General features: G+C 42.6%; 1 protein-coding gene across 2 annotated transcripts in view; it reads left to right on the plus strand.

Annotated features, from left to right (window-relative positions):
• The first annotated feature begins 1,569 nt into the window (after positions 1–1,569).
• LOC135515602 (glycogen debranching enzyme-like) overlaps positions 1,570–14,237 on the plus strand; it is a 35,124-nt gene continuing 22,456 nt past the window's right edge. Inside the window, exons 1-3 of one of the 2 annotated variants that reach the window (XM_064939227.1) lie at positions 1,570–1,631; positions 4,005–4,163; positions 13,975–14,185. In XM_064939227.1, the coding sequence (XP_064795299.1) occupies positions 4,079–4,163; positions 13,975–14,185 (296 nt within the window). In that variant the 5' untranslated portion in view covers positions 1,570–1,631; positions 4,005–4,078. The remainder of the gene's footprint in view (positions 1,632–4,004; positions 4,164–13,974; positions 14,186–14,237) is intronic. The other variant, XM_064939234.1, reaches the window with a different exon arrangement.

Genomic DNA, 14,237 nt, shown 5'->3' on the forward strand with positions numbered 1-14,237 from the left:
TTTTCTTGTTTTGTATTATGTTACGTTTATTTATTAAAGCACTCACTCCCTGAACTTTCTTCCCAACTCTCAGCGTACATTGTTACAGAGGGCCAAATGTAGAACACCCCTACTCTTACAATAAGTGCCATGGGATCCTTAGTGACCACAGAGAGTCAGGACACCTGTTTAACATGCCATCTGAAATACATGCCCTAAACAGGGCAATGTCCCCAGTCACTGCCCTGGGTGTTTGGGATTTTTTTCTTTTCTTTTGACCAGAGGAAAGAGAGCCTCCTACTGGCCCTCCAACACCACTTCCATCAGCTTCAGGTCTCCCATCCAGAGACTGACCTGGACCAACCCTGCATAACTTCAGGGACAAGTCAGAAGTGGGATGCAGGGTGGCATGCTGCTGGGATGGGTATGAGTGGAAATGTGGAATGCTTGTATAGACTTCTCCTGCACTGACGGTGGCACTAATGCCTATGATTGACAGTGAACATGCAGACAAGCATGCCCGGAAGAAGATTATATTTGCACTCATTACATTTATCAACTATCGACTGGATTAGCCAGTTATCTGGATACATTGTAGCAGATGTAGTTAGATGCACTTGAGAATCCTTCCTCGTATTGTGGTCATTGTACTGTTTGCTGATCTACAGGTTACTGACAAAATAAGGGAAACACCAACATAAAGTGTCTTAATAGGGCGTTGGGCCACCACAAACTGCCAGAACAGCTTCAATGCACTTTAACATAGATTCTACAAGTGTCTGGAACCTTATTGGAGAGATGTGGCACCATTCTTCCATGAGAAATTCCATGTTCATGGTGGTGGAAAATATTTGTATTTATCCAATCCTAACACTCAGCTCAGCTGATATACATAACACTATCAGTGTTTTATAATACATATAATATATTATTTACATTTATGCACTGAGTGATCGTAAGATCATAATCATACAATTCCAGTGTAAATAATACAAATTTACAAAAAACAAAACACTATAATTTACGTGATTGCGATGATTTTTTTAAAAATAAAATAAAAACATATTTTGCATATAGCCTCATGTTAATTCAGTTGCTAAAAATATATTAGCCTACCCACCGAGTACTAATTAGTTTTAGTAGAAAGGTGGAATGCTACAGTAACATGGGATGTTAGTGTTTTATTGTATGGCTTACGTGGGGCAAAAACATTTTGTCCTATGATTTACATACATCTTTATCAGATGATGACACAGTCTGTCAGGCAAAGTCAGCTCTAAGTCAAAATGGAAATGATCTTGTAGTATAAAAAGAGCTGTAGAAAATAGTACATATTTACTACATGATTAAATAGACCGCACTATTGCGTAACACATGTCCCGTTCATGTAAAAGCAGCGCAGATTTGTTCACGATTGTATCGTGTATCACTTCTTAGTTAGTGTTTTGCATTGCAAAATTTGGTGATTAAGACGAATTGTGCTATGTAGTAACCATATATCATGTTTTCAAACGGATAGAACTCGCACTGCATCTGTCTACAAGAAATTATAATAAAGCAATCTTATATTCGTAAATATACGGTAGGCGGGGTAAAGGTTCATGCAACATTGATACGTCCCCCTCAGATGCGAAGCCTCTTCTTCAAACTAGGTACAGTTAAGCCTGTAAACTCTTATCTTTACAAGTGACACTCAAGCGACTCTTCGCGATGGTTTGAGTATTTGAAGTTGGATGTAACAGATGCATAACGTTTGCTTTTTTGACAGTTTGTAAGCTAACCATAATGCTTCAACACTACTTTGTGTACTGTCTGCGCATCTTGCAGAGCCAGCTTTTTTTCGTCCCAGAACGACACATTGTTTACAAACGAAGCAAGTTGCCTGTTTGGTCCTTATATAGACAGACAGACTGCACACGGTAGACCGAGCATTTAAAATAGTTCTGTTGGCCTTTTTAACCGACTAAATTCTCGACCAAATCGAGAATGAATAATGAGTTAAAGGGCAAGTCCACCACTTGTCAACCTCGTTTTCATTATCCCCACCACAATACCAGTGTCAGTATACGTGACAAAGGCGCATCTAACTTTTTGAGAAACAAATGTAAAGTTATACCTGGTGACATGGTAGTTTTTTAAACAGTGATTTTTTTTATACACTGAGATTCACAGTGACATAGGGAGCAAGAAAAATAACCTTTGAAAATCAGTGTTTTACTTCTAAATCCTACCCTGCAATGTCACAGAAAATATGTATTTTTAATGGCCTTTTTTTAACCACAGATCATAGAAACGTGCTGGTTTCACATATGTAAACACTGGTTTGGTGCTGGACGTTATGAATATGAATTGCTCTTAAATATGGACACATGCGCTGTGCAACATCAAGTAGGGGTGTGTTGACAGTGTGTGTATGCGAGAGAAGCCTTTGGATACTTGCAGTGAACTAAAAGGACTTAACTTAATTCTTCAGAATTTAGTTGATATGGACCAAATTTAAACTGGATGTGGAAATACAGTACCAGTCAAAAGTTTGGACACATCTACGTATTCAAGGGTTTTTCTTTGATTTTACTCTATTCTACATTGTAGAATAATAGTGAAAACATCAAAACTATGAAATAATACATATGGAATTATGTGGTAACCCAAAAAAAGTGTTAAACAAATCAAAACATATTTAATATTCTTCAAAGTAGCCACCCTTTGCCTTGATGAGACAGATTTCCATCTAATGTCCATTGCTCATGTTTTTTTGTCCCAAGCAAGTCTCTTCTTATTATTGGCATCCTTTAGTAGTGGTTTCTTTGCAGCAATTCAACCATGAAGGCCTGATTCACGCAGTATCCTCTGAAAAGTTCATGTTGAGATGTGTTTGTAACTTGGAACTCTGTGAAGCATTTATTTGGGCTGCAATTTCTGAGGCTGGTAACTAATGAACTTATCCTCTGCAGCATAGGTACCTCTGGGTCTTCTTTTCCTGTGGCGGTCCTCATGAGAGACAGTTTCATCATAGCACTTGGTTTTTGCAACTGCACTTGAAGAAACTTTGAAAGTTCTTGACATTTTCCAGATTGACTGACCTTCATGTCTTAAATTAATGATGGACTGTGATTTATCTTTGCTTATTTGAGCTGTTCTTGCCATATAACAGACTTGGTCTTTTACCAAATAGATCTATCTTCTGTATACCAACCCTGCCTTGTCACAACACAACTGATTGGCTCAAACACATTTAAAAGGAAAGAAATTCCACAAATAAACCTTTACAAGACACAGCTGCTAATTGAAATGCATTACAGGTGACTACCTCATGAGGCTGGTTGAGAGAATGCCAAGAGCTGTCATCAAGGCAAAGGGTGGCTACTTTGAAGAATCTCAAATATAAAATATATTTTGATTTGTTGAACACTTTTTTTGGTTACTACATGATTCCATATGTGTTATTTGATAGGTTTGATGTCTTTGCTATTATTCTACAATGTAGAAAATAGTAAAACAATTTAAGAAACCCTTGAATGAGTAGATATGTCCAAACTTTTGACTGGTACTATATGTTTTGATGTAGTTTGCACATGTTTTCCACTTTTGGATAAGGCTGACAGCTCCACTTCTAAGCACTTCACCTTTGTAGTGACTTTTTCAAATTACAAATGCATTGATCTTTAAGAACTTGATCCACTAGTCTAATTTCAACCACACCATGTGAGCTGTCACAATGTGTCAACAATATTGTGTTACAAGCTGTAATGGGCTGCTGCTGAAATGTAACTATTTTTAGACAGCTGGAATAGAATTTATGATAATTGCTTCAATTTTCAACTGGTTCTGATGTAGTCATGCATATTCTGGGGAATAAGACTGGCCTCAAGACTGTACAACAGAAATTGAAAATGTTGAATGTTCAGAAATATATGTAGCTTATGTGGAGAGAGAAAGATGAGTCAAATGTCAATATGAATGTATTTGGAAACATGGGCTGATGGCTGGTGACACATGACTCTCTTTTTTTTTTTCCCCACAAGGGGGTCTCGAGAACTAAAATTCCAAAGCATCATCCCCTGTACAGTAAAGGGCGTCCTATATAGGGAAAGTCAAAATGTCCCTCCAGGCGAAACAAGTCAGAGTCCTGGTCCTCAGAGATATGGAACAGCTGGGAAGGACACTCTTCCGCCTGGACCAAGGTACCTGGACATTTTTCCCGTTTATGCATGGCTTAGGCTACCATGATATTGACTTATTGAGAATGAGAATAACGTGATATTTTAAGTGGTATTTAAATGTGATACTGGTAGAAATATTTGCCAGTGTGCTATTTCTGTAGCTATCCCATGGGGATTGGGGAGTGTGGGTGCAGGCGGACATGTACACATGTCCTAGTCTTGTTGCGTTGCAGTTTTTTTTCTACGTTTGGTTGTTTTTGTGATGTGGGAGTTGTCTTTTAGTTTATTATAGTCCAAATTATGGCATGGATTCAGACACGTTTTAATCCTGTGTGATATCTGGTAACGTGAGACTATATTATGAGATATATCCAACATAGTTTGCTTCTTTAAGACAAGATTCTGGTTTAGAGGATTTGAATAACCGCTTTCATTGTCGATTATTTTCATAAACCACAGCTACAGATGCACAGCGAAAACCGGATTGAACAAGTAGAGATCCAGTATCACTCAGAATCTTCCAGTTGAGCAACTGTGCAGGCTCAACCACACTTGAAAGGCAGCTGCTGCTGTGCTTATTAGCGGTACCTATTTTCAGAGATCAGAAAGAATTTGTTTAGTTACATGCACACTATAATATGATTATTGTGAATAGTCAGATTAACATACAGTGAATTTCCGAAAGTATTCAGACCCCTTGACTTTTTCTACATTTGTTACATTACAACCTTGTTCTAAAATGGATTACATTGTTTTTTCCCTCATCAATCTACACCCTAATGACAAAGCAAAAAAATATTTGAGAAGTTTTTGCAAATGTATTAAAAACTGAAATATCACATTTACATAAGTATTCAGACCCTTTACTCAGTACTTTGTTGAAGCATATTTGGCAGAGATTACAGCCTTGAGTCTTCTTGGGTGTGACCTTACAAACTTGGCACACCTGTATTTGGGGAGTTTCCCCAGTCCTCTCTGCAGATACTCTCAAGCTCTGTCAGGTTGGATGGGGAGCGTCGCTGCACAGCTATTTTCCGGTCGTTACAGAGATGTTCGATTGGGTTCAAGTCCGGGCTCTGGCTGGGTCGCTCAAGGACATTCAGAGACTTGTTCCGAAGCCACTCCTGCATTGTCTTGTCTGTGTGCTTAGGGTTGTTGTCCTGTTGGAAGGTGAACCTTTGCCCCAGTCTGATGTCCTGAGCGCTCTGGAGCAGGTTTTCATCAAGGATCTCTCTGTTCTTTGCTCCGTAAAGGCCGGATTGGTAGAGTGCTGCAGAGATACTTGGCCTTCTGGAAGGTTCTCCTATCTCCATAGAGGTGCTCTGTCAGAGTGACAATTGGGTTCTTTGTCACCTCCTTGACCAAGGCCCTTCTCCCCCAATATCTCAGTTTGGCCGGGCGGCCAGCTCTAGGATAAGTCTTGGTGGTTTCAAACTTCTTCAATTTGAGAAGGATGGAGGCCACTGTGTTCTTGGGGACCGTCAATGCTGCAGAATGTTTTTGGTACCCTTCCACAGATCTGTGCCTCGACACAATCCTCTCTTGGAGCTCTACGGACAATTCCTTCGACCTCATGGTTTGGTTTTTGCTCTGACATGCACTGTCAACTGTGGGACCTTCTATAGACAGGTGTGTGCCTTTCTAAATCATGTCCAATCAATTGAATTTAGCACAGGTGGACTCCAATAAAGTTGTAGAAACATCTCAAGGATGATCAATGGAAACAAGATGCACCTGAGCTCTCCTATCAAAGAGTCTGAATACATCTGTAAATAAGGTATTTCTGTTATTTTTAATAGATATGCAAAAATGACTAAACCTGTTTTTCGCTTTGTCATTATGGGTATTGTGTGTAGATTGATGAGGATTTTTATGTATTTAATCCATTTTAGAATAAGGCAGTAACGTAACAAAATGTGGAAAAGGGGAAGGGGTCTGAATACTTTCCAAATACTCTGTAATAGTTTGATTTAAATGTTTACATGCTTTGCAGAAATAACTATTTTCGAAATAATCCTTTTTTCATGGACACATCTGAAACCAGGCTAACTGTTTTATTTCTTTAAACTTTTGGGGGAGGTAGATCGGCTTTAATATTGTAGATTGTGGCTTCCATCAATGTAATTGTCTGCAATGTTGGGTCATTGTCCTGTTGAAAAATAAAAGATAGTCCCACGAAGGGCAAACCAGATGGGATGGTGTATCGCTGCAGAATGCTGTGGTAGCCATGCTGGGTAAGTGTGCCTTGAATTCTAAATAAATCACTGACAGTGTCACCAGCAAAGCACCCCCACACATTACACCTCCTCCTCCATGCTTCACGGTGGGAACCACACACGCGACTGCACTTGAAGAAACTTTCAAAGTTCTTGAATTGTTCTGGATTGACTGACCTTCATGTCTTAAATGAATGATGGAATGTGGTTTCTCTTTGCCTATTTGAGCTGTTCTTGCCATAATATGGACTTGGTCTTAGCCCTATTTGGTAAATCTTCTGTATTCTACCCCTACCTTGTCCCCACACATCTGATTGGCTCAAACGCATAAAGAAGGAAAGAAATTCCACAAATGAACTTTAACAGGGCACAGCTGTTAATTGAAATGCATGCCAGGTGACTACCTCATGAAGCTGGTTGAGAGAATGCCAAGAGTGTGCAAAGCTGTCATCAAGGCAAAAGTTGGCTACTTTGAAGAATCTCAAAAATAAAATATATTTTGATTTGTTGAACACTTTTTTTGTTGCTGCATGATTCCATATGGGTTATTTCATAGTTTTGATGTCTTCACTATTATTCTACAATCAGTTCATAAGCCATGTGCCATGGAATCGAAAATCTCTTCCCAACTGCAATCTAAGCTCAGCAATAAAAGAAACGTCCATTTTTCAGGACCCTGTCTTTCAAAGATAATTATTAAAAATCCAAATAACTTCACAGATCTTCATTGTATAGGGTTTCAACACTGTTTCCCATGCTTGTTCAATGAACCATAAACAGTGAATGAACAAGCACCTGTGGAATGGTCGTTAAGACCCTAACCGCTTACAGACGGTGGGCAATTAAGGTCACAGTTATGAAACCATAGGACACTAAAGAAGCCTTTCTACTGACTCTGAAAAACACCAAAAGAATGATGCCCAAGGTCCCTGCTCATCGCTGTGAACGTGCCTTAGGCATGCTGCAAGGAGGCATGAGGACTACAGATGTGGCCAGGGGGAATAAATTGCAGTGTCCGTACTATGAGGCACCGGCGGGACAGGTATAGTATGGCAACAACTACTGCCTGAGTTACACCAGGAACGTACAATTTCTCCATCAGTGCTCAGACTGTCCGCAATAGGCTGAGAGAGGCTGGACTGAAGGCTTGTAGGCCTGTTGTAAGGTAGGTCCTCACCAGACATCACCGACAACAACGTCGCCTATGGGCACAAACCCACCTTCGCTGGACCAGACAGGACTGGCAAAAAGTGCTCTTCACTGACGAGTTTCGGTTTTGTCTCACCAGGGATGATTGCCGGATTCACGTTTATCGTCGAAGGAATGAGCGTTACACCGAGGCCTGTGCTCTGGAGCGGGATCGATTTTGGAGGTGGAAGGTCCGTCATGGTCTGGGGCGGTGTGACACAGCATCATCAGACTGAGTTTGTTGTCATTGCAGGCAATCTCAACGCTGTGCGTTACAGGGACGACATCCTCCTCTCTCATGTGGTACACTCCCTGTAGGTTCATCCTGACATGACCTTCCAGCATGACAATGCCACCAGCCATACTGCTCGTTTTGTGTGTGATTTCCTGCAAGACAGGAATGTCAGTGTTCTGCCATGGCCAGCGAAGAGCCCGGATCTCAATCCCATTGAGCACGCCTGGGACCTGTTGGATCGGAGGGTGAGGACAAGGGCCATTCCCCCCAGAAATGTCCAGGAACTTGCAGGTGCCTTGGTGGAAGAGTGGGGTAACATCTCACAGCAAGAACTGGCAAATCTGGTGCAGTCCACGAGGAGGAGATGCACTGCAGTACTTAATGCAGCTGGTGGCCACACAAGATACTGACTGTTACTTTTGATTTTGATCCCCCTTTGTTCAGGGACACATTATTCCAGTTCTGTTAGTCACATGTCTGTGGAACTTGTTCAGTTGATGTCTCAGTTGATGATCTTATGTTCATACAAATATTTACACATGTTAAGTTTGAAAAATAAATGCAGTTGAGAGTGAGAGGACTTTTTTTTTGCTAAGTTTATATGGCACAGCTGTCAATTTTTGGTCCTTAAATGAAACGTATATACGTTTTTATTAATCACAATTTTCTTTAGCCAGTTTTGGTCTTTAATGCAGGTCGGACAGACACTTTCCTTACTTTCTCCCCCTTCCACTTGCCTCTTCCATTTTTGTGGTATTGCTGCAATTAGTTGGTTGTAATTCTGAGTAAAGCATTTCCATATATTTTTATTAGCTGCATGTGTGATATCATTACATTTAAGTCATTTAGCAGACGCTCTTATCCAGAGCGACTTACAAATTGGTGAATTCACCTTATGACATCCAGTGGAACAGCCACTTTACAATAGTGCATCTAAATCATTTAAGGGGGGGGGAGAAGGATTACTTTATCCTATCCTAGGTATTCCTTAAAGAGGTGGGGTTTCAGGTGTCTCCGGAAGGTGGTGATTGACTCCGCTGTCCTGGCGTCGTGAGGGAGTTTGTTCCACCATTGGGGGGCCAGAGCAGCGAACAGTTTTGACTGGGCTGAGCGGGAACTGTACTTCCTCAGTGGTAGGGAGGCGAGCAGGCCAGAGGTGGATGAACGCAGTGCCCTTGTTTGGGTGTAGGGCCTGATCAGAGCCTGGAGGTACTGCGGTGCCGTTCCCCTCACAGCTCCGTAGGCAAGCACCATGGTCTTGTAGCGGATGCGAGCTCCGTCTTGCCGAGGTTCAGCTTGAGGTGGTGATCCGTCATCCACACTGATATGTCTGCCAGACATGCAGAGATGCGATTCGCCACCTGGTCATCAGAAGGGGGAAAGGAGAAGATTAATTGTGTGTCGTCTGCATAGCAATGATAGGAGAGACCATGTGAGGTTATGACAGAGCCAAGTGACTTGGTGTATAGCGAGAATAGGAGAGGGCCTAGAACAGAGCCCTGGGGGACACCAGTGGTGAGAGCGCGTGGTGAGGAGACAGATTCTCGCCACGCCACCTGGTAGGAGCGACCTGTCAGGTAGGACGCAATCCAAGCGTGGGCCGCGCCGGAGATGCCCAACTCGGAGAGGGTGGAGAGGAGGATCTGATGGTTCACAGTATCGAAGGCAGCCGATAGGTCTAGAAGGATGAGAGCAGAGGAGAGAGAGTTAGCTTTAGCAGTGCGGAGCGCCTCCGTGATACAGAGAAGAGCAGTCTCAGTTGAATGACTAGTCTTGAAACCTGACTGATTTGGATCAAGAAGGTCATTCTGAGAGAGATAGCGGGAGAGCTGGCCAAGGACGGCACGTTCAAGAGTTTTGGAGAGAAAAGAAAGAAGGGATACTGGTCTGTAGTTGTTGACATCGGAGGGATCGAGTGTAGGTTTTTTCAGAAGGGGTGCAACTCTCGCTCTCTTGAAGACGGAAGGGACGTAGCCAGCGGTCAGGGATGAGTTGATGAGCGAGGTGAGGTAAGGGAGAAGGTCTCCGGAAATGGTCTGGAGAAGAGAGGAGGGGATAGGGTCAAGCGGGCAGGTTGTTGGGCGGCCGGCCGTCACAAGAAGCGAGATTTCATCTGGAGAGAGAGGGGAGAAAGAGGTCAGAGCACAGGGTAGGGCAGTGTGAGCAGAACCAGCGGTGTCGTTTGACTTAGCAAACAAGGATCGGATGTCGTCGACCTTCTTTTCAAAATGGTTGACGAAGTCATCTGCAGAGAGGGAGGAGGGGGGGGAGGAGGATTCAGGAGGGAGGAGAAGGTGGCAAAGAGCTTCCTAGGGTTAGAGGCAGATGCTTGGAATTTAGAGTGGTAGAAAGTGGCTTTAGCAGCAGAGACAGAGGAGGAAAATGTAGAGAGGAGGGAGTGAAAGGATGCCAGGTCCGCAGGGAGGCGAGTTTTCCTCCATTTCCGCTCGGCTGCCCGGAGCCCTGTTCTGTGAGCTCGCAATGAGTCGTCGAGCCACGGAGCGGGAGGGGAGGACCGAGCCGGCCTGGAGGATAGGGGACATAGAGAGTCAAAGGATGCAGAAAGGGAAGAGAGGAGGGTTGAGGAGGCAGAATCAGGAGATAGGTTGGAGAAGGTTTGAGCAGAGGGAAGAGATGATAGGATGGAAGAGGAGAGAGTAGCGGGGGAGAGAGAGCGAAGGTTGGGACGGCGCGATACCATCCGAGTAGGGGCAGTGTGGGAAGTGTTGGATGAGAGCGAGAGGGAAAACGATACAAGGTAGTGGTCGGAGACTTGGAGGGGAGTTGCAATGAGGTTAGTGGAAGAACAGCATCTAGTAAAGATGAGGTCGAGCGTATTGCCTGCCTTGTGAGTAGGGGGGAAGGTGAGAGGTTGAGGTCAAAAGAGGAGAGGAGTGGAAAGAAGGAGGCAGAGAGGAATGAGTCAAAGGTAGACGTGGGGAGGTTAAAGTCGCCCAGGACTGTGAGAGGAGAGCCGTCCTCAGGAAAGGAGCTTATCAAGGCATCAAGCTCATTGATGAACTCTCTGAGGGAGCCTGGAGGGCGATAAATGATAAGGATGTTAAGCTTGAAAGGGCTGGTAACTGTGACAGCATGGAATTCAAAGGAGGCGATAGACAGATGGGTAAGGGGAGAAAGAGAGAATGACCACTTGGGAGAGATGAGGATCCCGGTGCCACCACCCCGCTGACCAGAAGCTCTCGGGGTGTGCGACGAAGAGAGAGCAGTAGGAGTAGCAGTGTTATCTGTGGTGATCCATGTTTCCGTCAGTGCCAAGAAGTCGAGGGACTGGAGGGAGGCATAGGCTGAGATGAACTCTGCCTTGTTGGCCGCAGATCGGCAGTTCCAGAGGCTACCGGAGACCTGGAACTCCACGTGGGTCGTGCGCGCTGGGACCACCAGATTAGGGTGGCCGCTCCACCAGTCCTATTTTATGATATAATTTACAAAGATCATACCTTTTTTATTTTTTATTCCCAAAATATAGTTTTTTTTTTCATCAATTCGTATATTTAAGTTTAATCAAAATATTTGTTGTAATATGTGTTCTGTCTTTTCTGATGGATTAAACTGAAATTGCAACCAACTTTATATGGTTTATTTAAAAAATAGCGATATTTTGGAGATTGTTTCCTTTTCAAATAACTCAAAGTGAGAGGTTGTAATCTGAATAAAGGGAAAAAGGTCAAGTATAACTTTTTGTATGACTCTGAGATGTTAAATGCTTTAATATTTAATCATTTCTGCCCACCAAAGTCATGTTCATTATATAAATAGGCCCGTTTTATTTTATCTGGCTTGCCCTTCCAAATAAAATGACATATTTTGCTTATAGAATTTACAAAACAAGCCATTAGGTGTAAGCAAGCCCATATCAACAACAAGTGGGACACAATCATGAAGTGGAACGACATTTATTGGATATTTCAAACTTTTTTAACAAATCAAAAACTGAAAAATTGGGCGTGCAAAATTATTCAGCCCCCTTAAGTTAATACTTTGTAGCTCCACCTTTTGCTGCGATTACAGCTCTAAGTCGCTTGGGGTATGTCTCTATCAGTTTTGCACATCGAGAGACTGAAATTTTTTCCCATTCCTCCTTGCAAAACAGCTCGAGCTCAGTGAGGTTGGATGGAGAGAATTTGTGGACAGCGGTTTTCAGTTCTTTCCACAGATTCTCAATTGGATTCAGGTCTGGACTTTGACTTGGCCATTCTAACACCTGGATATGTTTATTTTTGAACCATTCCATTGTAGATTTTGCTTTATGTTTTGGATCATTGTCTTGTTGGAAGACAAATCTCCGTCCCAGTCTTAGGTCTTTTGCAGACTCCATCAGGTTTTCTTCCAGAATGGTCCTGTATTTGGCTCCATCCATCTTCCCATCAATTTTAACCATCTTCCCTGTCCCTGCTGAAGAAAAGCAGGCCCAAACCATGATGCTGCCACCACCATGTTTGACAGTGGGGATGGTGTGTTCAGGTTGATGAGCTGTGTTGCTTTTACGCCAAACATAACGTTTTGCATTGTTGCCAAAAAGTTCAATTTTGGTTTCATCTGACCAGAGCACCTTCTTCCACATGTTTGGTGTGTCTCCCAGGTGGCTTGTGGCAAACTTTAAACAATACTTTTTATGGATATCTTTAAGAAATGGCTTTCTTCTTGCCACTCTTCCATAAAGGCCAGATTTGTGCAATATACGACTGATTGTTGTCCTATGGACAGAGTCTCCCACCTCAGCTGTAGATCACAGTGCAGGTGCATTTATACGGAGACTTGATTACACACAGGTGGATTGTATTTATCATCATTAGTCATTTAGGTCAACATTGGATCATTCAGAGATCCTCACTGAACTTCTGGAGAGAGTTTGCTGCACTGAAAGTAAAGGGGCTGAATAATTTTGCACGCCCAAGTTTTCAGTTTTTGATTTGTTAAAAAAAGTTTGAAATATCCAATAAATGTCGTTCCACTTCATGATTGTGTCCCACTTGTTGTTGATTCTTCACAAAAAAATACAGTTTTATATCTTTATGTTTGAAGCCTGAAATGTGGCAAAATATCGCAAAGTTCAAGGGGGCCGAATACTTTCGCAAGGCACTTTAGGTAAACTGGGATATTGACTAAAGACTTAATGTAGTACGTAATATAGTAAGTAAACTTCTCACCATTTGGTTGAAATCCAGAGAGGTTAGAAAAGTATCTAGAACCTCTATGAGGCTGTGGAGGGATTCAAATTGTGGATTTAAAAGAAAACAGGAATCATCCGTGTACAATGACACCTTTGTTTTTAAGCCACGGATTTCTAGGCCCTTGATATTGTTGTTGGATCTGATTTGAATGTAATCTGATTTAAGGTGTTGACATGGCCTAATAATTTGAAAGTTTGCTCAGAAAACCATGTGTTTTAATCAACGTGTGTTTACTTCCGTTATGCCCGCACACCGATTTAAGATCAACAGAGTAAGGTGTTTACATGACTAATGCCGTACTCGGCCTACTGCCATAATCAGTTTAATATAAAATGACTAGTGTGCATGTAAACGCACTCATTTGTTATCCCTACATCTAGCTGTTAACTAATAACTAATAGTCTACATGGTATTTATAAGCCCTTTCTAACCCGTTCATAAAGAGTAGCAACATGGCAGGCTACCGTTGAATTCTCGCTAGCAGGCATCGTGTGACTACTAAAGACATTCTTCTATCCCCTTAACAGTGGCAACAGGGTTGGAGTGTTACGGTCTGGGTTTCAAAACAGGCATGGTGGCAACTAGACTTTAAGGGGTGGTGTCCACAGAATAGGCTAAATACGGGACTAAAAAGTCATCTCATTAGAGAGTCTCCATTGAAGATTATTTTTTGTTGTCCGGGACTAGGCTAAATATGTCTGGGAAATTGGTTCATTAATAGCGATGTGCAAAATGTCCTGAATTAGTAACAATTGTAAATTGGACGGGATTGTATCAGATAGTGGTGCATTCGAAAGCATGGGGAAAGGGGCGACGTAACTCGATCCATGTGCCTTGCGCCATGCTTTTAGCTAGATCTGCCATTACAATCTGGGGATGTTACCTGAGTAATATCTGAGGACATATCTGTCGAGTTGTGTACTTTTATCATATGCTATGGAATGTATCATATAGATGTATTGTATCCTCAGGCCTTGTTTGTACCATATGTTTCTTCTAAGGCTTTGAGCTCCAGTTCCGTCTGGGCCCTACTCTCCAGGGGAAACATGTGCGCGTGCAGACTAACTACCCCGCCCCAGGGGAACACTTTGACCGTCACACCTTCCGGGCCCTGGACTGGCACAACCCTACGGGAAGAGAGGACGACTCTGACAAGTTCTGCTCCCTAGACCTACAGATCGCTGGATCGTACCAATACAACTTTGGTCACGGGTGAGACGCTATTGTGACACAGACGACATGTAGCATTCATATTCCATTTCTC

This window comes from Oncorhynchus masou, chromosome 3 (assembly GCF_036934945.1).
Source record: "Oncorhynchus masou masou isolate Uvic2021 chromosome 3, UVic_Omas_1.1, whole genome shotgun sequence".
NCBI classification, from domain to species: Eukaryota; Metazoa; Chordata; class Actinopteri; order Salmoniformes; family Salmonidae; genus Oncorhynchus; species Oncorhynchus masou.